The sequence below is a fragment of the Dryobates pubescens genome, chromosome 30 (genome assembly GCF_014839835.1).
Source record: "Dryobates pubescens isolate bDryPub1 chromosome 30, bDryPub1.pri, whole genome shotgun sequence".
Classification (NCBI taxonomy): domain Eukaryota; kingdom Metazoa; phylum Chordata; class Aves; order Piciformes; family Picidae; genus Dryobates; species Dryobates pubescens.
In genome coordinates, this window is record NC_071641.1 from 3,831,022 (window position 1) to 3,851,849 (window position 20,828).

Below are 20,828 nucleotides of genomic sequence, written 5' to 3' on the forward strand. Positions count from 1 at the left end.
TCAAGGTGACTTGTTTTGGCCGCAGCTTTTTTCACTCTCAGGAGCATGTTTGCCACTGCACCATTTTTCTGAGTGGTGTTTCGGGTATCGCCGATAAAATGGGCCCTCGGCTTTTTGATTTTTCACAAATGATGTCTGATAAATGGTTAAGCCATCCTTGCTGCTAGGAACTGCTTCATGAGCCCATAGCTGAAAGTTCTGGGAGTTCTGTTGCCCTCTTTCCGGTTCCGCCTTCCTCTGGCCCATACCCTAGATCAAAAAGTGGAAGGAAAAATCCCTGTAAACATATGACTTAGAATCACAGCTTCACAGATGAATCTTGTAACAGTCACTACCCCACAGGGAAGTTAACCAAGCTGTTACCACAGTGATTTCAAGAACTCGGGGTTGATCTTCAGCAAGTTAAAAATAATATTGTCAGACTTGCCTGTATGAACATTTCTGGTTGCAGATATAATGGGAAATCTGTTGACCTTCCACCTCTTAGTACTAATAAACCATTTACACTTTGCATTTCTACAGCATACTCTATACTCAAGGCTATTTAGCTATACTCTGCTAAATTCAAGCTTCAGAGTAACCCAAAGAAATAGGTTAATAATTTTATGTTCAGCCTGCAATAAAGAAGCTGAGACAGACCATGAAATCTGAATCTTCAAAGTTATCCCTTGTGTGTCCAAACACAGAGATGAGGCTTCATTTTCACACTCCATAGCTTGCAGAATATTTATTTGGAATGGCGGTTGATCGGTATCTCTGAAACTCTGAAACGCTGCACAAAGTGCACAGAAATGGAGGACACTCAGGCAATAATGAACAGCAAAAAAATCAGGGCTAAAAGAGCCCCAAAGTCAGACAAATTTTCACTATCTCAATTTGCTCCTTCTTTGTCTACTCGTTATCTTGTGAGTTGCACAATTTACTTTGCTGCTTAGAAAGATGTCAACCAGTTCAGGGCCCCTCAGTTTAGGAAGGAGGTTGACTTGCTGGAACGTGTCCAGAGAAGGGCAACAAAGTTGGTGAGGAATTTGGAACACAAGCCCTATGAGGAGAGACTGAGGGAGCTGGGGTTGGCTTAGCCTGGAGGAGACTCAGGGGTGACCTTATTGCTCTCTACAGCTACCTTAAGGGAGGTTGTAGACAGGCAGAGGTTGGTCTCTTCTCCCAGGCAACCAGCACCAGAACAAGAGGACACAGTCTCAAGCTGTGCCAGGGGAGGTTTAAGCTGGAGGTTAGGAAGAACTACACAGAGAGAGTGATTGCCCATTGGAATGGGGTGCCCGGGGAGGTGGTGGAGTCACCATCATTGGAGGTGTTCAGGAGGAGACTTGATAAGGTGCTTGGTTGCATGGTTTAGGTGATTAGGTGGTGCTGGATGATAGGTTGGACGTGATGATCTTGAAGGTCTCTTCCAACCTGGTCTATTCTATTCTATTCTATGCTATGCTATGCTATGCTATGCTATGCTACGCTACGCTACGCTATGCTATGCTATTCTAAGAAAAGTGGAAAACCAAACAGCTGCACACATAAAAAACCTCCAAATAATTTAAATTCTTTTAATTGTGGCTTCTGCAACATAGATTTAAAGAGGTATATTAAAAAGAGATGTGGATTGGGAAATAACACATTCTGGAGATATATTGTGGTGTCCTGTGGATTTTGGTTAAACATGATAAAGAAGAGTCTGAACCAAACATGTGGGACTGTGAATTCTGAGTGGCTGAGTGGACAAAAAGTTCACCACAAGGCAAATCACCTTTAGCACTAGTAGGACATATAACTGGGTACAAAACCATGCTAAGACATAAGCCCCAGGATCACTAGAAAATGAATTTCACAGACACAAATCATGGGGCTTTTGCTCCCTTTGAATTTTGCCCTTCTCGAGGACCACGTGTGCTTCTGTGCAAGGTATAGCAGACTGCCATCCCTACATTGATTAAAAGAGTGTTTTTCTTTCCTGTTTATATTTTTCTTTCCTCAAGATATTCAACATCTTGAATTTTTTGCAGGGGAGTGAAAAGATGCTGTGTTTAATCTCTGGCAGACCAAGAGACATGGACTTGCTTATTTTTTGCCAGTGCTGGGTACTTACAAAATCAAAATACTCTCCGAAGTTGTGCAGACAGTGTCTGTTGTCATAAGAAGAAAAGGGAAAATTGTTGTTCACTGCTCTCTGAAAAATAGAAAAAAAGAAGATGTAATTGAAAAAAAATATGAATTTTCACATTATTTGTTGTTGTGTTTGGACATATGCTGAAATTACAGCTGCTTGTGTTCTAACAGGGAAGTCATAGAATGGTTTGGGTTGGAAGGGACCCTTGAAGGTCAGCTGGGGGTGCATTAAGAAAAGTGTGTTTGGCAGGTCTAGTGAGGTTCTCCTCCCCCTCCACGCTGCCCTGGTGAGACCACACCTGGAATATTGTGTCCAGTTTTGTGTTCACCAACTCAAAAGAGACGGGGTTCTACTGGAGACAGTCTAATGAAGAGCTGCAAGAATGACTGTGGGACTGGATCATCTCTCCTATGAAGAAAGCCTGAGAAACCTGGGGCTGTTTAGTCTTGAGAAGGCTGAGAGGGGATCTTATTAATGTCTGTAAGTATCTGAGGGGTGGGTGTCAAGATGAAGGTGCCAGTCTTATTTCAGTAGTGCGCAGTAATAGAACAAGGAACAATGAGTACAAGGTAAAACACAGAAGGTTCCACCTCAACACAAGGAGACACTTCTTTATGGTGAGGGTAACAGAGCCCTGGAACAGGCTGCCCGAGAGAGGTTGTGGAGTCTCCTTCTCTGCAGACTTTAAAACTCCTCCTGGATGTGTTCCTGTGCAGCCTGCCCTAGGTGATCCTGCTTTGGCAGGAGGGTTGAACTAGACAATCTTTTAAGCTCCCTTCCAATCTCTAACATTCAATGATTCTGTGATTCTCTCACTTTTTTAGTTTAAAACCATCACCCCTTGTCCTGTCATAACAGGCCCTGCTAAAAAGTCTATCCCCAGCTTTCTTATAGGCCCCTTTAAGTCCTGAAAAGCCACTAGAACATCTCCCTGGAGCCTTCTCTTCTCTTCAGGATGAACAATCCCAACTCTCTCAGACTGTTTTCACAACAGAGGGCTTCCAGCCCTCACATTGTTGTTGTAGCCTCCTCTGTCCTTGCTCCAGCGGGTCCATGTCCCTCCCGTGCTGAGGACTCCAGCCTTTGCCCCAGCACTGCAGGTGGCATCTCAGCAGAGCGGAGCAGAGGGGCAGAATCTCCTCCCTCCACCTGCTGCCTATGCTGCTGGGGATGCAGCCCAGGACATGGTTAGGCATGGTGAGTGCACATTGCTGGCTCAAATCCAGTTTTTCACCCAACACTACATAATATCCACCACCAGTAATTCACATTTGTAAGTTAAATGTTCAACTGCACATTATTTTATAGGGATAATGTGGACCTTCTGTATTGTACTTTATTATTTTTTAAGCAAAATCATCAAGAGATCTGCAGTCCCTTGGCCAGCTGAATACCTGCATGATTAACAGAAAAGTGTGAACTTTCAAAGCAGCAAAACACCAGATAGATGTCAGCACTGGCTTGTTTGATTCACAAGTGAGCCTAAAGCTAATTAAAATGAATGACAAAAGGGACCTCAAAACTGAATTAATCTATGATTTATGTGCTGAATGTCATGTACACTGCTTGTTGCAGGGGAAGTGGAGGAGGTATTAATTGCATAACTAATTTATAATCTCATTCTTTACCGTAGTGTTCCTCCAACCTCTAAAATGAAATTGGAGTTTCAGAAGAAAAAAAGGACAACTGCAGACCCCCCCCCCCCCCACACACACACATATTTTAGAAGGATTTTAACATGTTTAATTTTTGTAAGGTTTCTTTGTTAGGTATCATTGCAATGTTATTAAAATATGGAAAAACTGGAACTCTGAAAACTCTTCTGGACTATTAGATTGACTCTGTTCTTCCCTGAGTATGGGGGGGGGGGTGTTTCTGTTTCTTGTTGGGAACTTCATGATTTCTTATCTGTAAATACTCCAGTAATTTTTACTTTCAACCTTGTAGAATACATTTTTCATCTTCCAGCTATGATATTCACTTCCAAAGAAGAAAGCAAATTTTAATGTAACACAATTTAAAACATGTTTCAAGAGTAAGTGAAACTGAACCTGTTCTAAAGATAAATGTAATCAGAGGCTTCAAATCGGAAAAAAAAAATCACTGAACACAAAATCTGCCTGCATGGAGTCAGCTGCATGATCCTATTTTAGAGTACTGGGTAAACTAAACAGATTCTCTACCTTTTTTAGGTTTGTGCCACATGTTCACTTGTTTTCTCATACAGATTCAACCAAGCTGCCATTCTATGGATAAGGAAATTAAATGCGTATATTCTCACACACGTGTTTAAAAATAAGCACCTCCAGAGTCAGTAAATGTAGGACTCACTAAAACATCCTGCTGCAATTCCACGTCAATATTAACATTTTCAGAGCAGAGTTTATTACCAGTGCCCACATGCTGCAGGAAAATTGAAAGCCAAGATGGTAAATATTGAATATCACCTCTTGGAAGGACTCTCTGTATAAACTAATGGTTAAAAGAAAAATCTATTACAGAATAATTATAGGACTATCATGAAGTAAGAAATCAGAGGTAGTATCAGCTTAAACAGCACTGGATTTCTGTGAAAATTAATTAACCTCAGAGCCAGTGAGTTCACCAATACAAAGAGATTGGAGACATCCACCTTGACACACAGCAACACTCTGTCAGCACTTTAAAAAAGGTCACATAAACAAACTTCCTCAGATTGTTCCTGTGACACCACATTTTAATGCATCTTCACAGTCTCCCTGCTGATCCCATTTCAGTTCTTGATTTACAATAGATAGGAATTCACTTCTAACAGTGAAGGGCTGGTAAGTACAGGACACAAAGCAGCAGCTGAACAGTCTTATTAGTGTTGACAAAAGGTCAGTCTAACTTGTTTCTTCCTTTCGGATGGTGGCTGAGGCCAGATGTTTAGCAGAAATGTATATGGAGTATCATCAGAATCATAGAACCATAGAATAACTTGGGTTGGAAGGGTCCTTAAAGGTCATCTAATTCCAACCCCCTGCCATGGGAAGGGACACTTCTCACTAGACCAGGTTGCTCAAGGTTCCCAACTAACCTGGCTTTGAATATTCCCAGGCTTGGAAGACTCCACAACTTCTCTGGCAGCCTGTTCCACTGCCTCATCACCCTCATAGGGAAGAATTTCTTTCTAATGTCTAACCTAAATCCAGCTTCTTCCAGTTTGAAGCCAATACCCCTCATCCTGCCACTACAGGCCTTTGCAAAGGTGTACCATGTTACAGTAAAATCTTTTCTTTTCCCCTAGCCCCAAACTTCCCTCTCAAATATCCCTTCCCTGCCCATTTCTGCTCTTCTTTATATCACACTCTGTGAATGCAACAGTATTGCTCTGTGTAGAGAAAATGAAAATAGAAAATGTTCTGTGCACCAAGTGGGTGGGAAAAGCAAAGCTCAGTGGTGATAAAATAAGGACAAAAATATTGCTTAGGAAATTGTAACATTTTAAATACTTGTGATTTTAAAATGCTGCATTTTGTTTGCTTACAAAGTTGTCCCAAATCCCATGTTTAAAGCAAGCCTTAAATACCATAGAATCACAGAATGGTTTGGGTCGGAAGGGAAATGTTTTAATGTTTCAAATATGAAGTTTCTAAATTGTTAATGATTATAAAAAGATAAACATACAGAATTTCTGTACATTTAATTCAAAAGAGATCACAGCATTTCAATTAAATGTTCTTGTAGGGCTTTCCACACAGGTTTTGGATTCAGATTGATGATAATATATTCTGGCACATGAACATGTCTCAAAGAGCTGATGAAGTAACTGATGCTGGAGATCAGTAATAACTACAGCAGGACTTTGAGCATCCAAAATGATAACTGAGTAACAGGGAAATATGTTCCTTCCTTGTACAGCCTGCAATCATTTTATCCCCTGAGGCACAAAGTCTGCCAGGCTGCTGTGACTGCTTTCCTAACTGCCATAAGTGCTGTTCTTAACTCATAATTTAGCAAGTGGCATCTTGCAGAAAGGAGCTCTGTACGCTGACTGTTCTGCCACAGTCACTCACCTGCTCCCGAGCTCTGTATGCTGGCAGCAATCTCTCCTCGATATACTGAGCTGCTCCTAAGCTGTAAACCTCTTTTAGTGCAGAGCTTGTTGTTGACTCAAGTTGACCCTGGAATGCTTCAGCATGAACAAACTAGAAAATAATGAAAATTGTGACTCATTAAAACAAACAAAACATATAAACCACAACCAAACAAAAAACAAACTAAAAGCCCCAAAACACCAAACCCAAAGAAACCCTGAAACAAACTAAGAACAAAACCTCAAATCAATGCAATCAGAAATGTGGGTAACGGCATTTTCCCATTTATTTCTTATTATTTGGATTGCAGCAGCACCTAGTGGCCTCTGGAATAAACAGGAGCCTCCCACACACAACACAACTACTGTGATAAAGATTTTACAACACAGATCAGTAGCCAGAAAAGAATATTATTTCTCCAGGAACATTAAAAATTTGTTTATGTAGAGATAATCCATCTAATAAAATACTTAGCAGTATTACAGCAATAATGGGGGCCGGATGGCACCTCTGCAGATCTAGTCCAACTCCGCTGCTAAAGCAGCGTCACCCACAGCAGGTTGCCCAGGATTGTAATGTCCAGGAACAGGTTTGGAATCTCTACAGAGAAGGAGACTCCACAACCTTTCTGGGCAGTCTGCTCCAGGTCTCTGCCACCCTCACAGCAAAGAAGTTTTTTCATATGTTTGGAGAGAACTTCCTGTGTTCCAGTTTGTGCCTGATGCTCCTTGTCCGGTTGCCAGGCACCACTGAAAAGAGACTGGCCTCGTTCTCTTGCCCTCCACCTTCTAGCTCTTGCTGAGCATTGAGAAGATCCCCTCTCAGTCTTCTCTTCTCAGGCTGAACAGCCTCAGGTCTCTCAGCCTTTCCTCCTCAGAGAGATACTCCAATCCCCTCAGCATCTTCATAGCCTCTGCTGGATTCTGTCCACTAGTTAGTTCCCCGTCTCCTCTGAACTGGGGAGTCCGGAACTGGAGACAGTACTCTCATCTCTGACCTCACTATGGCAGAGTAGAGGGAGAGGGGAACCTCCCTTGACTTCTGGCCACACACTCTTCTTAAGGTACCCCAGGTGACCATTTGTTTTCTTGGCCACAAGAGCCCACTTCTGGCTCACGGTGACCTTGTTATCCACCAGCACTTCCATGCTCCCTTATGCTATAATGTCTTTTCCCCCACCCCCCACACTGCTCCTTGCTATTGTATGATCATAGGTTTGAAAGCACAAAACTTCTGGGGAACAGCTCAGCCAAACATTAGGACCATGAGCTCAGGAACTGAAGACCAGCCTGTGCTAGGCATGTGTCACAGTGCCCTGGGATGCCCAGAGGTCCCAGTACCAGGCCTTTGATGGGGATCACCGCACTTCTTCTGAGGGTGAGAACTGAGGTAAGTATCAGCTAGCATTTTCCAGAAGGTAAAGAAAATTGTTGAGGGATAAATGTAAAATAAAAGACCTTCAGCACTGTTGGAAAACAGCAAAAACATCCCAACACCTTTCCTCACAAACATCAGGAACAGGAAACCTTGTTTCTGGCTGAAGGACAAAGTCACCCTCTGCATGGTGAGAAGTTAAGGTTAAAAAAGCCCCAGTGGGGACACAGTGGCTCACCCAAGATCCAGCGTGCTGCTCTCTGTGATGTGAACACCTGCCCTTGGGCATGGTTCCACACCACTACTGCCCTGGCCACACTGCCTGGCTCCCTGGACACTGTGGTTACCACGGTGACCACCTGGCCCACTCACAGAGTGGGGTGAGGGGTAGTACCCTCTGCCATGAGTTTAGACGCTCCCTGATTGCATCACTAAATGATTTTGATGTTTCTGTGAGACCCAGATGAGCAAAAGCTTTGCTGCTCTTCCCTATCAGCTGCAGCAGGGGAAAATAAAAGTTGATAAAATAATTTAATGCTGTCTTAAAATGAGAGAGAAATGGATGTCTTTTGGCTTTGAAATCAAGCACTGACTTGCACACATCCACACTATTTAACTATTAGCTGCATGCTCTGACAGCAAGGATGAAACTTTTAAGGATGGGGAAGTAAAGAACCAACCAAAATGTAAAGCTCATTTCACATAAATAAAAATGGAGGCACAAACCCCTTGCTTATGATGAAATGAGCCTGTGGGTGAGCTGCAGACAAGGCAGAACTTCTCACTAAACCAAGCACAAAGCAAGACTTTCCCTCCAAAGACTTCACTCCCTGTAAACAACATGACGCTCATATGGCAAGTGGCTGTTTTCCAGTATTCTGACATTCAAGGCTAACTCATGTAGGAATCAGATATCCTGTCTGGCAAATGGAACAAGAAAAAAAAGCCAGCATTTGTATGAGTTAAGTGCACATGATTCAGTCTCAGACATTTACAAAGTGCAACTACAAATTTCTTGTGGGAGTACCTAGTTTTCCATCTTAGTATCAGACATAGGTCAGGATATTTGGGAACCTCGCTGCCATTGTAGAGTTTTTCAAGGCTTTCCTCTACTTTATCTCCCTCAGTATCTGCTGAAGTTTTGATAAGAGCAATTATCTGGGACTTGTTACTATTAATAATACCATTCTGCAAGCTATTTTAAGTACAAAAGTAGGTAAATTACTTTTATGACAATTTACAGAAGCTGGTTGAAACCTTGTTTATGAAAAAGAAGCTATTCCAGATGACACAGTTTTGGCTAAGGAAAAAAAAACAAACAGCAGTAACTGTAAATAAGCTGGAATTAACAGCCAATTAACTTCTTAGTAGCTAGAATGGTGCTGTGGTTTGGATTCAGTGTGAGGTGGGTGCAGACAATATACTGATGTTGTTAGTTGTTCATAAGGAATCAAGGACTTTCCAACTTCCTGGTTTGTTCAGGAGCACAAAAAGTTGAGGGGAACATGGCAAGGAGAGCTGACCTAAACTAGCTGAAGAGACATTCCACACCTCCAAAGCTCATTCTTAGTATATAAACTGGGGTGTGTTTGCTGGTGGGTGGCTGATCAGTGCTGGAGCACCGGTCAGTGGGTGGTAAGCGATTACACTGCGCATCACTTCTCTTGGCTTCTATTTATGTGTCTTATATCCTTTGTCATTACAATGATGATTAGCATATTTTATGAATATATTTTAATTTAGTTTCTAAGTTATTCTTATTTCAACCCATGAGTTTTCCTTTTACTTCCATTGGGAGAGAGGAGGAATGAGCAAGAGCCTGCATGGTGCTCAGCTGCCAGTTGAGGTTAAACCAACTCAAAGAGCAATATGGTCTGAAACACTTTTATGACTCTGTTGTCATCTCAGCCTTGACTGTAATGAACTGCCTGGATGTGCCAGCAGCAAAGCAGAAAGCTGGGGAGATAGCTCATGCTATTTTTAAGACTGAGCAAGCCAGAGATAGAAACAACTAGAGAAGGATAAAGAACATGACAGGCAGAGGAAACTGGAATTTGTTTTCATTCCATTCTATTAATTTTCAGATTCAGTAAATTGGGGGCTGTTACTGCAAACTCAAACAGCACCTTGGTTTTTAACGTCGGTCCATTAGAGTGAGTACAATTAAAGGTTGCAATAGTTTTGTATTTCCTGCAATCTTCTAGTGAGATATGGGTACAGCCGCAAAAGTTTAAGGATGAGACTTAGAAGTTCCCTTACTAACACCATAAACAGATTTTAAAGGAACATAATGAATTAATAATTAAAGAAGATTTGTGCCAGTTTGCAACAGCAGTAAGCATAGGTCCAAATTAATGGAAGTTTGACTAAAACTGCTTTAAAACATTATATTTCTTAAGTAGATTCTATATGTGTATCTTCATATCAAAATGGATTGTTATAATGTTGTTGTTACTGATAAGAGACATATGCTCTGTCAGTAAATATATGCAAAACTAGAGTATTGTAGCTTGGTTCACAAAGGAAATAAGGCTGATGCCACTGCACTCTGCTTCTGAAATCTAATAATAATTTTTAAACCTTCAAGACATTTTCAGTCAACTTTCAGAGAAAATTTCAAAGACAACTAGGACCACCTAAACTCCATGAGGACCAGTGGCAGGAGAAAAAAGTACCTCAGAAAAGAAAGGCAGGCAGTGGCCTAGTTGCTATATATATATTGTCAAGGATGGTGACAACAGGCTGTTGGCATTTGTACTTCCTGATCAGTCACAAACTGTACTGTCTCTTGGAGCATGGTGAATAAAGAATAACAAAGATTAAAAATCCTTTCAGCACCGTTTGTTTGCTTAGGTCATCACAGCAATGTCTTCGTCAGTTTCACTGTGTAGCTGAGTCTAGCACGCTACAATGTGATCATGCACTGGAACAGGCTGCCCAGGGAGGTGGTGTACACTGTCCCTGGAGGTGTTAAAAAATGTGTAGACATGGCACTTTGGGACGTGGTCCAATGGCCACAGTACTGTTGGGTTCGGAGTTGGACTTGATGATCTTAAAGGTCTTTTCCACCCAAAACAATTCCACGATTCTATGAATTCATCTCCCCCCACTCTTAAGGTGTCTCCTCACCAAGATTTCAGTGGTGAGAGTTATTCAGCGTTATCTGCAAACGCTACCAGTAACCTCTGTTGCCCTGCTCCCCTATATTCGGCACTGGGGAGGCCACATCTTTAGTAGTGTTCAGTTTTGGGTTCATCACTACAAAAAAAAAAGACACAGCTGCTAGAGCAGGTCCACAGAAGGGCAAAAACAGCTCCTGTGAGGAGTGGCTGAGAGAACAGGGCTTCTTTAGCCTCCAGGGAAGGAGGCTGAAGGGAGCTCTTGCTCTCTACAACCCTCTCAAAGCAGGTTGGAGTGACGTAGGTGTTGGTCTCTTTCCCCAGTATAAGGTGACAGAGTAACAGAAAATGGCCTGAAGTTGTGGCAGCAGAGCTTTAGGTTGGATATTAGAAGCTTCTTCACTTTTAAGTGCTCTCAAACACTACACCAGGCTGCCCAGGGAGGACATAGGTCACCAACCCCGGTGTTCAGAAGGCTCAAGAGATGTGGCATTGAGAGACCTGGTAGGGTTAGATATGGTTGGAGGTGCTTATCTTAAAAGCGCCTTTTACAATCCAAACGATTCTACGATTCCCTTACCTAAAATACTTAATTTGGCAACGTCCAACTCTTTGCTCAGGACAGACCTGGGACAACCCAGGACAGCTGGGTTCTGAGGGCACCTGCCGTGCCCAGCTCCCAGATGTGCAGCAGCTCTTGCCACACAAGCCCCGAAGGCCTCAGCACCCCAGCACGGTCCGGCGTAGCACAGGCAGCTGCCGATGGCGCACCCTCACCGCACCCACCCACCCACCCACCAAGCCCAGAGCAGCCGGACTCCCACCGAGCCGGACGCCAACCGGGCTGGACGTAACTGCGACGTTGCGCCACAGGCCGTCGCTACCACCCTGCCCGCGAGCACCACCACTCGCGCTCTCCTATTGGCCAGCGCGCCCTTTTCCCGCCCCAGCGCCCACTGGGAGTTCTGAGAAAGTCTCGCGAGAGGTGGTGCCTTGCGTTGAGGCGCAGACGTGCGCCCCGCTCCCCAGCTGACAGCGCCCCCCGCTTCTTCGGGCTGCCGCAACATGGAGGAGCTCTGCGCTGCGGGGGCCGCTGCCCCTCTGCGGACCGACGCGGAGGAGCCCAAGCAGGTAGCGATTTGTCGGGGAGAGGAATGGAGGGAGGATGTGACTCTGTTTGCGGTGCCCTACAGCCGCAGCGGGACTGGGGGTCCCGCGGCTGAGGGACAGCCCCAGTCCCGTAGACTCCTCCGCTCCTACGGAGTTGTCTCTGTCCCCTCTTGCCTGCCCGGTGTGGGGCGGTCGGTGGAGCGGGAGAGGGCAGGCTGAGGCTCGGGAGGGCAGCTGCTGCCGGCGGCGGACCCGGGCGCTGCTGGTTTGGCCGCAGCCCCTGTAAACACAGCCCACAGTGATGTTTTCAGTCTTCTCCGAGGCGTGTATCCAGCCTCCTTCCACTTTAGCCAGTAAGGCAGTGCTGTTGTCAGGACTGGAGCGCAGTAGGGAACGTGCTAATTATGATTAAGCATTAATTATAATCAGGGTTTCTGTTGTTAAGTGCAGTATGGAGCATGATATTTGCATAAAGAGTGTCCTGTGGATCTGTTTTTTCCCCTTAACATCCATCACTTCAAAGCTCTCAGCACAAGTGTGACAGCTATGTGTTTAGCTGTAGGCTGTAATGAGGCAAAAGCATGTTTAGCTTCAACGTTACTGTGTACTAGTGGACACTTTTTCGAACTTCTATGGTATTACCAGAATTCTGGTTTAGCTTAGCAGTTTCACATTCTCTGGGGACCTGACCTTAATAGCACTTTATAACTCATAAAGTGGAGCATAGGCATGGTGAAGATGTTGGAGTTGGGGGAACTTAAATGAACATAAATTCACAGGATGGCTTGGGTTGGAAGGTGTCTTGAAAAATCATCTAGTTCCAATTGCCTAAGCATTGGCAAGGACACCTTCCACTAGACCAGGTTGCTCAAGACGTCATTCATCCTCCAGGGAGGGGACATCCACAGCTTCCCTAAGCAACCTGTTCCAGTGTCTCACCACCCTCACTGTGAAGAATTTCTTTCTAGTAACTAATCTAGATCTAACTTCCTCAAGCATGTGCAGGAGAAAATTATAGTTGGATGCAGGATAGGCTTTGATCCGTTGTAGTTAAAAATAGCTTATCGCAGAGCAGATCTGATAAATGGAAATGAAAGACTCATTTCTCTTTGAAAACTAGGGCTCAGTGCTGTTTCTTGGAGGCAATGAAGTGAAAAGCAGCGCTGTGGTGAAGTACTCCTCTGCCCCTCCACAAGCAGCATTTGCCCGTCTGCAGGAGAAAACAGACTTGAAGCTTCCACCTGCCAACTGGTTGCGTGACAGCGCGAAGCTGGGAGCAGCAGGTACAACCATTCTTGGCAACAACAAAAAAAGTAAACCATTTTCAAGGTAAATAACAGCAGGCTGTATTTCTTTTTTTTTTCCCCTAGGTCTTTAAGAATAATTCTAACAGTGATCTTGGAACATATGTAATTCAGAGTATAACATACAGGCTCTGCCATAGCAACTAGCTATTGCTTTTTATAGCCATTCTTCCTCTGCTTTTTCATCCTTAGTTCTTGCCTGTATGCTCCAATCTTGCCTCCTTTGTAAAGGATTAATGATTACAGAATGGTTTGGGTTGGAAGGGATATTCAAGATCATCTATTTTCACCCCACCTGCCACGGGGAAGGACACCTTCTGCTAGAAGAGGTTGCTCAAAGCCCTATCCAGCCTGACCTTGTCATGCTGGTAATGCTATTGATTATGACTTTTTCTCAAGTGGGTGTTGACACCTTGCCTAAGACAGTCAAACTAACTTGATCTTCTGTCCTGGCTGGCTGTTGTCAAGTGGTCAAAAATCAAACTAGACTAATTCAGTCAGCCATTCTGTTTTTGGCAACAGGTGAAAATGAACCAAATGTGATGCCCTTTGAAAACTGTAGAGCCTATTTATATCTCTTCTGGATCTTGAGGAGTTGGACCTGGCTAACTAATGGCAAAAGACGTTTAAAGTCATGCTAAGAGTGAGCACAGAAGGTGGAATAAGGGACAAAACAATGCCAGAGAGCAGTGTTAGCTTTCAGTGTTTGATAAACAGTTAGAGTTCAGAATGTTTATGAATAGGAGGCTTACATCCTGTGCTGAACAGGCAGATTCACACTAAGTCAAAAAGTTAGTGAAATTTCACAGGTTTTGGACAGTCTGTGTTGAAATCCTCATGATCTGTTTTAGGAGATGTAAATTTTTGGAGCTGAATCACATGTTTCTCAGGGCTTTGTTGTTTTTTTTTGTTTAGATATTTGACAAGTAGTGGCTGGCAGTTTAATCTGTCTCTAGTGTCAGCATTTAAAAGCTAATAGCTAAAGCAGAACTTGGGAGACTTGCACATCATGTATTTTTTTGGGTTATACTAATATCTGGTTTAATTTTAAAGAATGATTTGGGCATTAAAATAGTCTAACCACCTTGTAATTTAGAGAGGCCTTAATGAAAGTGAAGATAGGCTTCACAGGACTCTGGGCAACCTGATCTAGCCGAGGATGACCCTGCACTGGATGACTAGACTAGATGACCTTTAGAGGTCCCTTCCAATCCAGATCATTCTGTGATAAAAGGATGTGGCTGTTACATGTTTAGGGCCAGGTTTAGGAGGCACAAATAAGAGGTGAAATGAAAAGATAGCTGCTAAAGTAAAAGTATTTAATGTGCTTAATGCCTTCAAGAGAAACTTTATTTAAAACCAAAACCAGTTTTTCAAGAATTAAAACCTCAGTTTCTCTAGTTTCTCCTTAGCTGCCATAAACAGTGTAAATAGTTCTGATTTTCTCAATATCAGCAAAACTTGTACTACTTTTTAGGATGTCTTGAAATTGAATCTAAGCACTTTCAAAGATAGCTTTGAAAAACTTGTAGAATGCAAAAATGAAATAATTTTAACTAGAGAGATCATCACACCTGGTAATGTTTAGCTTGATACTTGTTTTGGTTTGTTGTTGTTTTTCAATGAAGAAAGAACTTCCAAAGATTTAATAATCTTAAAAACCCCACACCTGCCACGTGGCATGTGTCTTAATTTGTACTATGCTTTAAATAGCTTTGGAATGGCATATGACTTCATTGACTCCGTTGGAAATGATGTAGATGTCGTGTCTGATTCAGAGGTACGTATAACTTTTTCACTTACTGCATTCCAATTCTTATGGTGTATAGAGCTTATTTTAAGATTCTGTCATAGTGTCTGTTATCTTGGTGTCCTTTGAGGAAAAGTAGCCCTCCCTCCTTCTTCTTTCCACTCTCTGTCAGCCTTTTTTTTTGTTGTTGGTAATACCTGTAGGATTCAGATGAGGCTGTTCAGAAGAGATGTACTCATTTACTGCCTCAGTGCTGATGTTTGGCAGATTTTTATTCAGACTTAGATCTCTGTCCAGATTCCTCTGGATGTCTGACAAAATGTTGGTATTCCCAAGCTTTTAAAATCCTAACTATCCACTTACCTGCTTTTTGTCTCTTATGATACCTGATTGTGATGTTCCAAAGAGAGACCATATTTAACTATGTCTGTGGTTTATACTGACTATATGGTCTCTTGATCACTGTCACTCATGCTTTCTGACCTTAACAAGTGCAACTTCTTGTGGAACAGCCTTAGTCACTGGCACTCTGAGGTTTTATTTGCCAGCTTATGCCTCCCAGTGTTAGTAGTGTGTTCTCTGCTTACAAATTCCTAAGAATTGTCTTACAATGCAGTATAATTGTATTAAAAATAATCTCTATTCTCTTTTCTCCTGCAAGAACATTAAAAAGCTTTTGAAGATCCCTTATAGCAAGAGCCATGTGAGCATGGCAGTACATCGTATCGGGCGGACCCTCTTGTTGGATGAGCTGGATATTCAAGAACTCTTCATGAGATCCTCTCAGGTGCACCATTTGGGTTTTGTTAAGTATGTGGTATGGTCAGAATCCATTCTTTCAAGGGTGGTATAGCCAGCATGAAAGCAATGTAGGTATTACAATTCCCAAGAATCACATGTGAGTACAAAAGGTGCTCAGTTCTGCACCGTGTCTGATGGCCTAGATTTATGACATCATAGGATTGAAATTCTATGTCCCACTTTCCTGCTGTTGCTTCAGTATTACTATACTATTATTAATTTTACTATTAATAACTATTTGTTACTGTGTAACAACTTACCAGGTATCTGACTTCCTAGTGAAGTCAGCTTTTTAGTAAGAAAACAACTGATCTGGGAAATACATGTTCAATAAATGACCAATTCAAGACTGAAGTGATTTTATAGGAATTTGATGTTACTGTGGATGAGTATTCATAAGTTAATAAGGAACCTAATTTACTCTGTGGATGTTTCTTGTTCTCAATTTCATGTTTATGATGTTGTTTAGACAGGGGACTGGACGTGGCTGAAAGAGTTTTATCAAAGGCTGATTGATCAGAAGTGGCAACGAAAAAAGAAGAGTAAAGAACATTGGTACCAGAAGGCTATACTTTCTAAATTTTTGTATTACAGGTAACTTGGTTTGCATGAATCTCAAATTATCCACTTTTGCCTGCTCTTTTGTCTTGAATAAATGTTAAAATTCCATGATGATCTGTCTTGCTGACTGATTTATCCTTACACAGAGGGAATTGAGGGATGAGATCAGGAAATAACGTGTAAATGTTTTAACAGAAACTGAAGTAAAGTAAAAGTAAATAACTAAAGAATGAAGTAGCATTACTTAGTTTGATATCTCAATATATCTGGTTGTGAGGGAAGGAAAACTTTAAAATGGACAAAGTAGATTGTGACACCTGGTGTAGTTGTTCTCAGGAATTTGAATATTGAATAACTTTGGGAATAATCTAGAAGATTGACAAGTCATTCTTTGAGAAGAGTGCATCGAATCTAAGGATTCTAAAATGAATGTGTTTGCATATTTTTGACTGAACTTTTTAATGTTTCTTGGTCAGCATTAATGGTGATGGAGCTGCTCAGCCTGTTCCTTCCACTTCAAAACCTCATCAGGAGGGTCCTGTTTCGGGTGAGAGTGATGAAGCAGGAAGGGCCTCCTGGCCAGCTCCTTTTGAAATGCCTTCTTCGTTATCTGAAGAGCCAGGTGCCTCTAACCAGGTTAGTGTGTATAATGTTGGAAATGGTGCCTTAGCTCTTGTAGAGTGTGGTACATGTTGAAAGGTTTTCAAAGATGCTGTTGCAGTATTTGCTGAAAGAAATGAACTTGGGCATTAGAAGGACTTGGCAGTGTGTGTTGTTTAGCTTATACCAATGTTTCAGAGCTCCAAATTTCAGGAACTTTTTTTGTTCTGTCCCTGTCATACTCAATATTTTCTTAGCTATGCATTTTTGAGACACAAAGCATTTGGCAAGAAGTGCTCATCAATGGCTTACCTAAAAATAGGAAAATCTGATTTTCAGGTGTATGGAAGCCAAAGGGTTTGGCCTTTCTTTCTGAATTTGTCATTATAATAAATCTGTGGTGGCCTTGAATTTGAAGTGAACAGGAAAATGAAGATCTATGGAAATGTTTGCAAAACAGTTAAGCAGCATGTGCAAATACTTGCTGTGAGTTTGCACAAGTGGAAGGGGGAGATGTTTATAGCAATTATGCAACAAACTGATTAGTATTAGGCCCCAGTCCAGGATTCCAGTCTGTGGCTGAGCATATTTATGAAAGCTGTTAATTCCTGTGGGTTTGGAGTAATAGAATGTGGGAATTGATTAAATTTTTGAGAGGTTGAAAGATTTATTGTATGCAGTCCACAAGTTACACTTGCCAGCTACTATGCCCTGTGCCTTGGTCAGCTAACTTACGAAGGCTCTGGCACATTATCCATGGAATTGGAGCCATGTGTGTTGAGAGTGTGGCAATCTTCTAAACTGGAGAAATATTTCAGTGCTTGAAAGAAGGAGGACTTCTTTCTTCCACCTTCTTGAGGAACTATTGCCTAATTCAACAGCCTGCTTATCAGAAAGAACTTGTCATGGTTTGTACAGTGTGTCTTTAATTTATAAATAGACTCGCAGAAGCGTTTTAGTTGAAAAAGACCTTTAAGATCATCAAGTCCAACTGTTCTCTAACTCTACCGAGGCTGCTGATGAACCATGTCTCTCAGCACCACATCTCTGCCTCTTCTAAATGCCTTCAGGGGTGGGGATTCTTTTAATAACAGACAAGGAGGCATCAGGATGCAGGTTTTACTTCTGGATACTTCATCTGATGCTGACCCTGGGTTAATAAAGAATTTGGATAAAACTTTTTGGATTTATTTTTAATTTTTTTCCAAAGCCTCTGAAAATTTAAGTACAAAATTTTGGTAGTAACTGTAGGTAAGAAACATTGTAGTCACGGACCAGAGACTTTTTTCCTAGTGTAATACATATTAATCTAAAGGTGTTAAAGATTTTTCCCTTACATGCTGTTGTTCACATTCTTTTTTTAAATGGCCTAACTGTATCTCAGCAGCAGAATCACTCCTTTATGCTTGTGCTTTTCACAGGGCAGTGTGCCTCTTGAACCCTCATGTCTAGTGGGGCATGTGGCCTCAGCCCCCAAAGAACAAAACCTGACTCCTTTGTTCAGTGATGGGGAAAACAGTCAGGTATGCTATACATGAAATTTGAGCTCAAACACTGAAACCTCCAATTTAAACAAGCATTTTTAAATTTGGTCTAAATTAGAGCAAAGAGAAAAACTGTCCCCTGTAGGAGCAGCTTCTGTGACCTCAGTCTTTTAAGTTAATGTGAATGCTTAGCCTAGTTCATTATGTGCTGTCTTCTATTTGCTGCTTTTGCTTCTTTCTTCTTCATCATTCCACACAATTCCATACAGAACAAGTTTTTTACTAGTGATTTCTAAACCTTTTTTTTTCCTCTTTAATGAAGGGACTTAAAAATGACTTTGTTCGTAATATCTTGTGGACCTTTGAAGACATCCACATGTTAGTAGGATCAAACATGCCTATATTTGGAGGTGGGAGATACCCTGCTGTGAGCTTGCGTCTCAGGTGAGTTTTCATTGAGTCGCAGAATGGTTTTGGTTGGAAGGGACCTCAGACAAAATCCAATTCCATCTCCCTCTAAGAGGGCAGGGACACCTCCTAGACCAGGTTGCTCAAGGCATTGTCCAACCTGGCTTTGAACACTTCAAGGATTGGAGCCTCTACAACTTCTCTGGGCAACCTCTTGCAATTCCTCACAGCTCTTATGGGGAAGAATTTTCCTCCCAATGTCTTCTCAAAATCAAGCTTCTTCCAGTATGAAGCCGTTACCCCTCATCTTGCCTTTGTAGAAGGTTCCTCCCCAGCTCTCCTGTAGGCTGCTCTAAGGTCTTCCCAGAGCCTTCTCTTCTCCAGGCTGAACAACCTCAACTCTCATAGTCTGGCTTCATAGCAGAGGTCCACCAGCCCTCTGATCATCTTTGTGGCCTCCTCTGGACGCACCGTAGCAGTTCCATGTCCTTGTGTTTGGGATTCCACAGCTGAACACTGCTCCTGCTGGGATCTTATGAGGGTGGAGTATAATGCAACTACCACCTCCCTCATTGCTGGGGATGCAGCCCAGGATACAGTGGGCTTCTGGGCTGCAAGTGCACATTGCCACCATGTCCCGCTTTTCATCGCCCAGCACCCCCAAGTCCTGCTCGGGACTGCTGTGTATCCATTCCCTGCTCAGCTTGTATTTGTGCTTGGAAGTGCCCCAAGTTTTGAATCTTATGAGTTACTGAGTTGACACTTTGCTTCTTATACAGTTCTCTGCACCTTGTTTGGTTGACTCTACATGTGGTAGAAGATAACTTTCATGCTTTAGACTTGAATGATGATGCCCCTGCAAAGTGCAGAAAACAAACAGTCCCCATGCTTGTGCCACTGCACTTGGGACTTGAGATGCTCTGCTGTTTTTTTCTGGCCATGTTACTAAACCTTTATTTGGAAGTATTGTCAGTTTTCAACCTTTCCTGACTTCAGGAATGTTGAGTGTTAAAACAGTTCTGTACATTTAGTGTTTAATGCCATTCTGTTGCTATTTTTATGAATTAGGGAAGTCCTGTTTCTCCTACTGGGATTCTGAATGTCAGTAAATGCTAGTTTGCACTTGAGTACTTAAAACTTGTGACTGCAGTAGTTCTAATTTCTGATTGTCTTGGTGTTCTCTAATACTTTATATTGATCACTTGATTTCCAGTTTCTCTGTTCCTGATTATGCATAGGCAAAGAATGGGCAAACCTTGAAACTCCTTTGGCATACTTGTCATCTTTTTGAAGGCACTTTGAGGAATTAACAGTACCTTGCTTTGCAAGGAATTTTGAAGGTCTGGGAGAAGGCTTGTGCTATAATTAAGTGCAGCTAATACTGCTGTTCCTTTAGAACTTACTAACTTGGTAATAGTGTGACATCTGAAGCTTGGTAAAGTTGCTGTATAAGTGAAGGCAAAATTCAAAACTGCTGAGTGAAGGTGAGTGTGTTCCACTGGAGAGATCCCTGCATATGTTTGGTTTGATACACCTTGTTTGTCTCTTTTATAAGAATTCACAATTAATTATTAGCCATCCACTCTCAGGTGACTTAAATCTAAATCCTGTTAGTAAACATCCCTAATGTTTTCTGAAGAGTAAATAATGACTTAACACTAGAACTATTTGCTTTTAGGGATAACAACAAGCCAATAAATGTACTGACAGGAATTGACTATTGGTTGGACAACTTAATATGCAATGTACCAGAGCTTGTGATGTGCTTTCATGTTAATGGCATTGTTCAGGTAAGTCTGGCTCTTTGCATTAAGCCTACTTAATCCCTTCTTCAGTTTCTGAATATTGCTTTAATTGTGACAGATCTCTTTATGATCTTACTGTTCTGACACCAAGGTCACAAAAATCCTTTATTGCAAAACGAGAAGGATCAGCACAGCTTGCAAAAGTCACTCAAAATGTTGTGGGGGTTTTTTTGTCTCCACTTAGTGTGAGAGTGAAGGCAAAATGAAAAAATGTAGCATCACAACTGCATTCATTTTGTGCGTCTTAAAATGTGTAGCTTTCAGTGGCCAAGATAAATGCATGTTTGTGGGTGCTTGATTTAAACTTTGGTTTGTTTTTGCACACATACAAGCTA

General features: G+C 42.1%; 2 protein-coding genes across 4 annotated transcripts in view; one reads left to right on the plus strand and one right to left on the minus strand.

Moving 5' to 3' along the window:
- Window positions 1-11,737, minus strand: TEX36 (testis expressed 36). The gene is made up of 4 exons (XM_054174608.1): window positions 11,495-11,737; window positions 6,157-6,288; window positions 2,099-2,179; window positions 1-249 (listed from the first exon to the last, which is right to left on the minus strand). The coding sequence occupies exons 1-4, from the start codon at window positions 11,735-11,737 to the stop codon at window positions 1-3; spliced, it is 705 nt and encodes a 234-aa protein (XP_054030583.1).
- The window catches only part of EDRF1 (erythroid differentiation regulatory factor 1), a 26,647-nt gene continuing 17,548 nt past the window's right edge, over window positions 11,730-20,828 (plus strand). For 2 of the 3 annotated variants that reach the window (XM_009907114.2, XM_054174649.1), the window contains exons 1-9: window positions 11,730-11,801; window positions 12,901-13,109; window positions 14,798-14,864; window positions 15,496-15,621; window positions 16,105-16,229; window positions 16,673-16,832; window positions 18,218-18,319; window positions 18,603-18,724; window positions 20,367-20,478. In XM_009907114.2, the coding sequence (XP_009905416.2) occupies window positions 11,736-11,801; window positions 12,901-13,109; window positions 14,798-14,864; window positions 15,496-15,621; window positions 16,105-16,229; window positions 16,673-16,832; window positions 18,218-18,319; window positions 18,603-18,724; window positions 20,367-20,478 (1,089 nt within the window). In that variant the 5' untranslated portion in view covers window positions 11,730-11,735. The remainder of the gene's footprint in view (window positions 11,802-12,900; window positions 13,110-14,797; window positions 14,865-15,495; window positions 15,622-16,104; window positions 16,230-16,672; window positions 16,833-18,217; window positions 18,320-18,602; window positions 18,725-20,366; window positions 20,479-20,828) is intronic. The other variant, XM_054174650.1, reaches the window with a different exon arrangement.

What these genes read in the sequence shown, in the direction of transcription:
- TEX36 (XM_054174608.1), bottom strand. Translation starts at nt 11,737, where the DNA reads ATGTTGCGGCAGCCCGAAGAAGCGGGGGGCGCTGTCAGCTGGGGAGCG. An exon ending in CCCGGTTGGCGTCCGGCTCG is followed by an intron (nt 6,289 to 11,494) that starts GTGGGAGTCCGG and finishes ATTATTTTCTAG; the next exon opens with TTTGTTCATGCTGAAGCATT. An exon ending in TCGGAGAGTATTTTGATTTT is followed by an intron (nt 250 to 2,098) that starts GTAAGTACCCAG and finishes TTTTTGATCTAG; the next exon opens with GGTATGGGCCAGAGGAAGGC.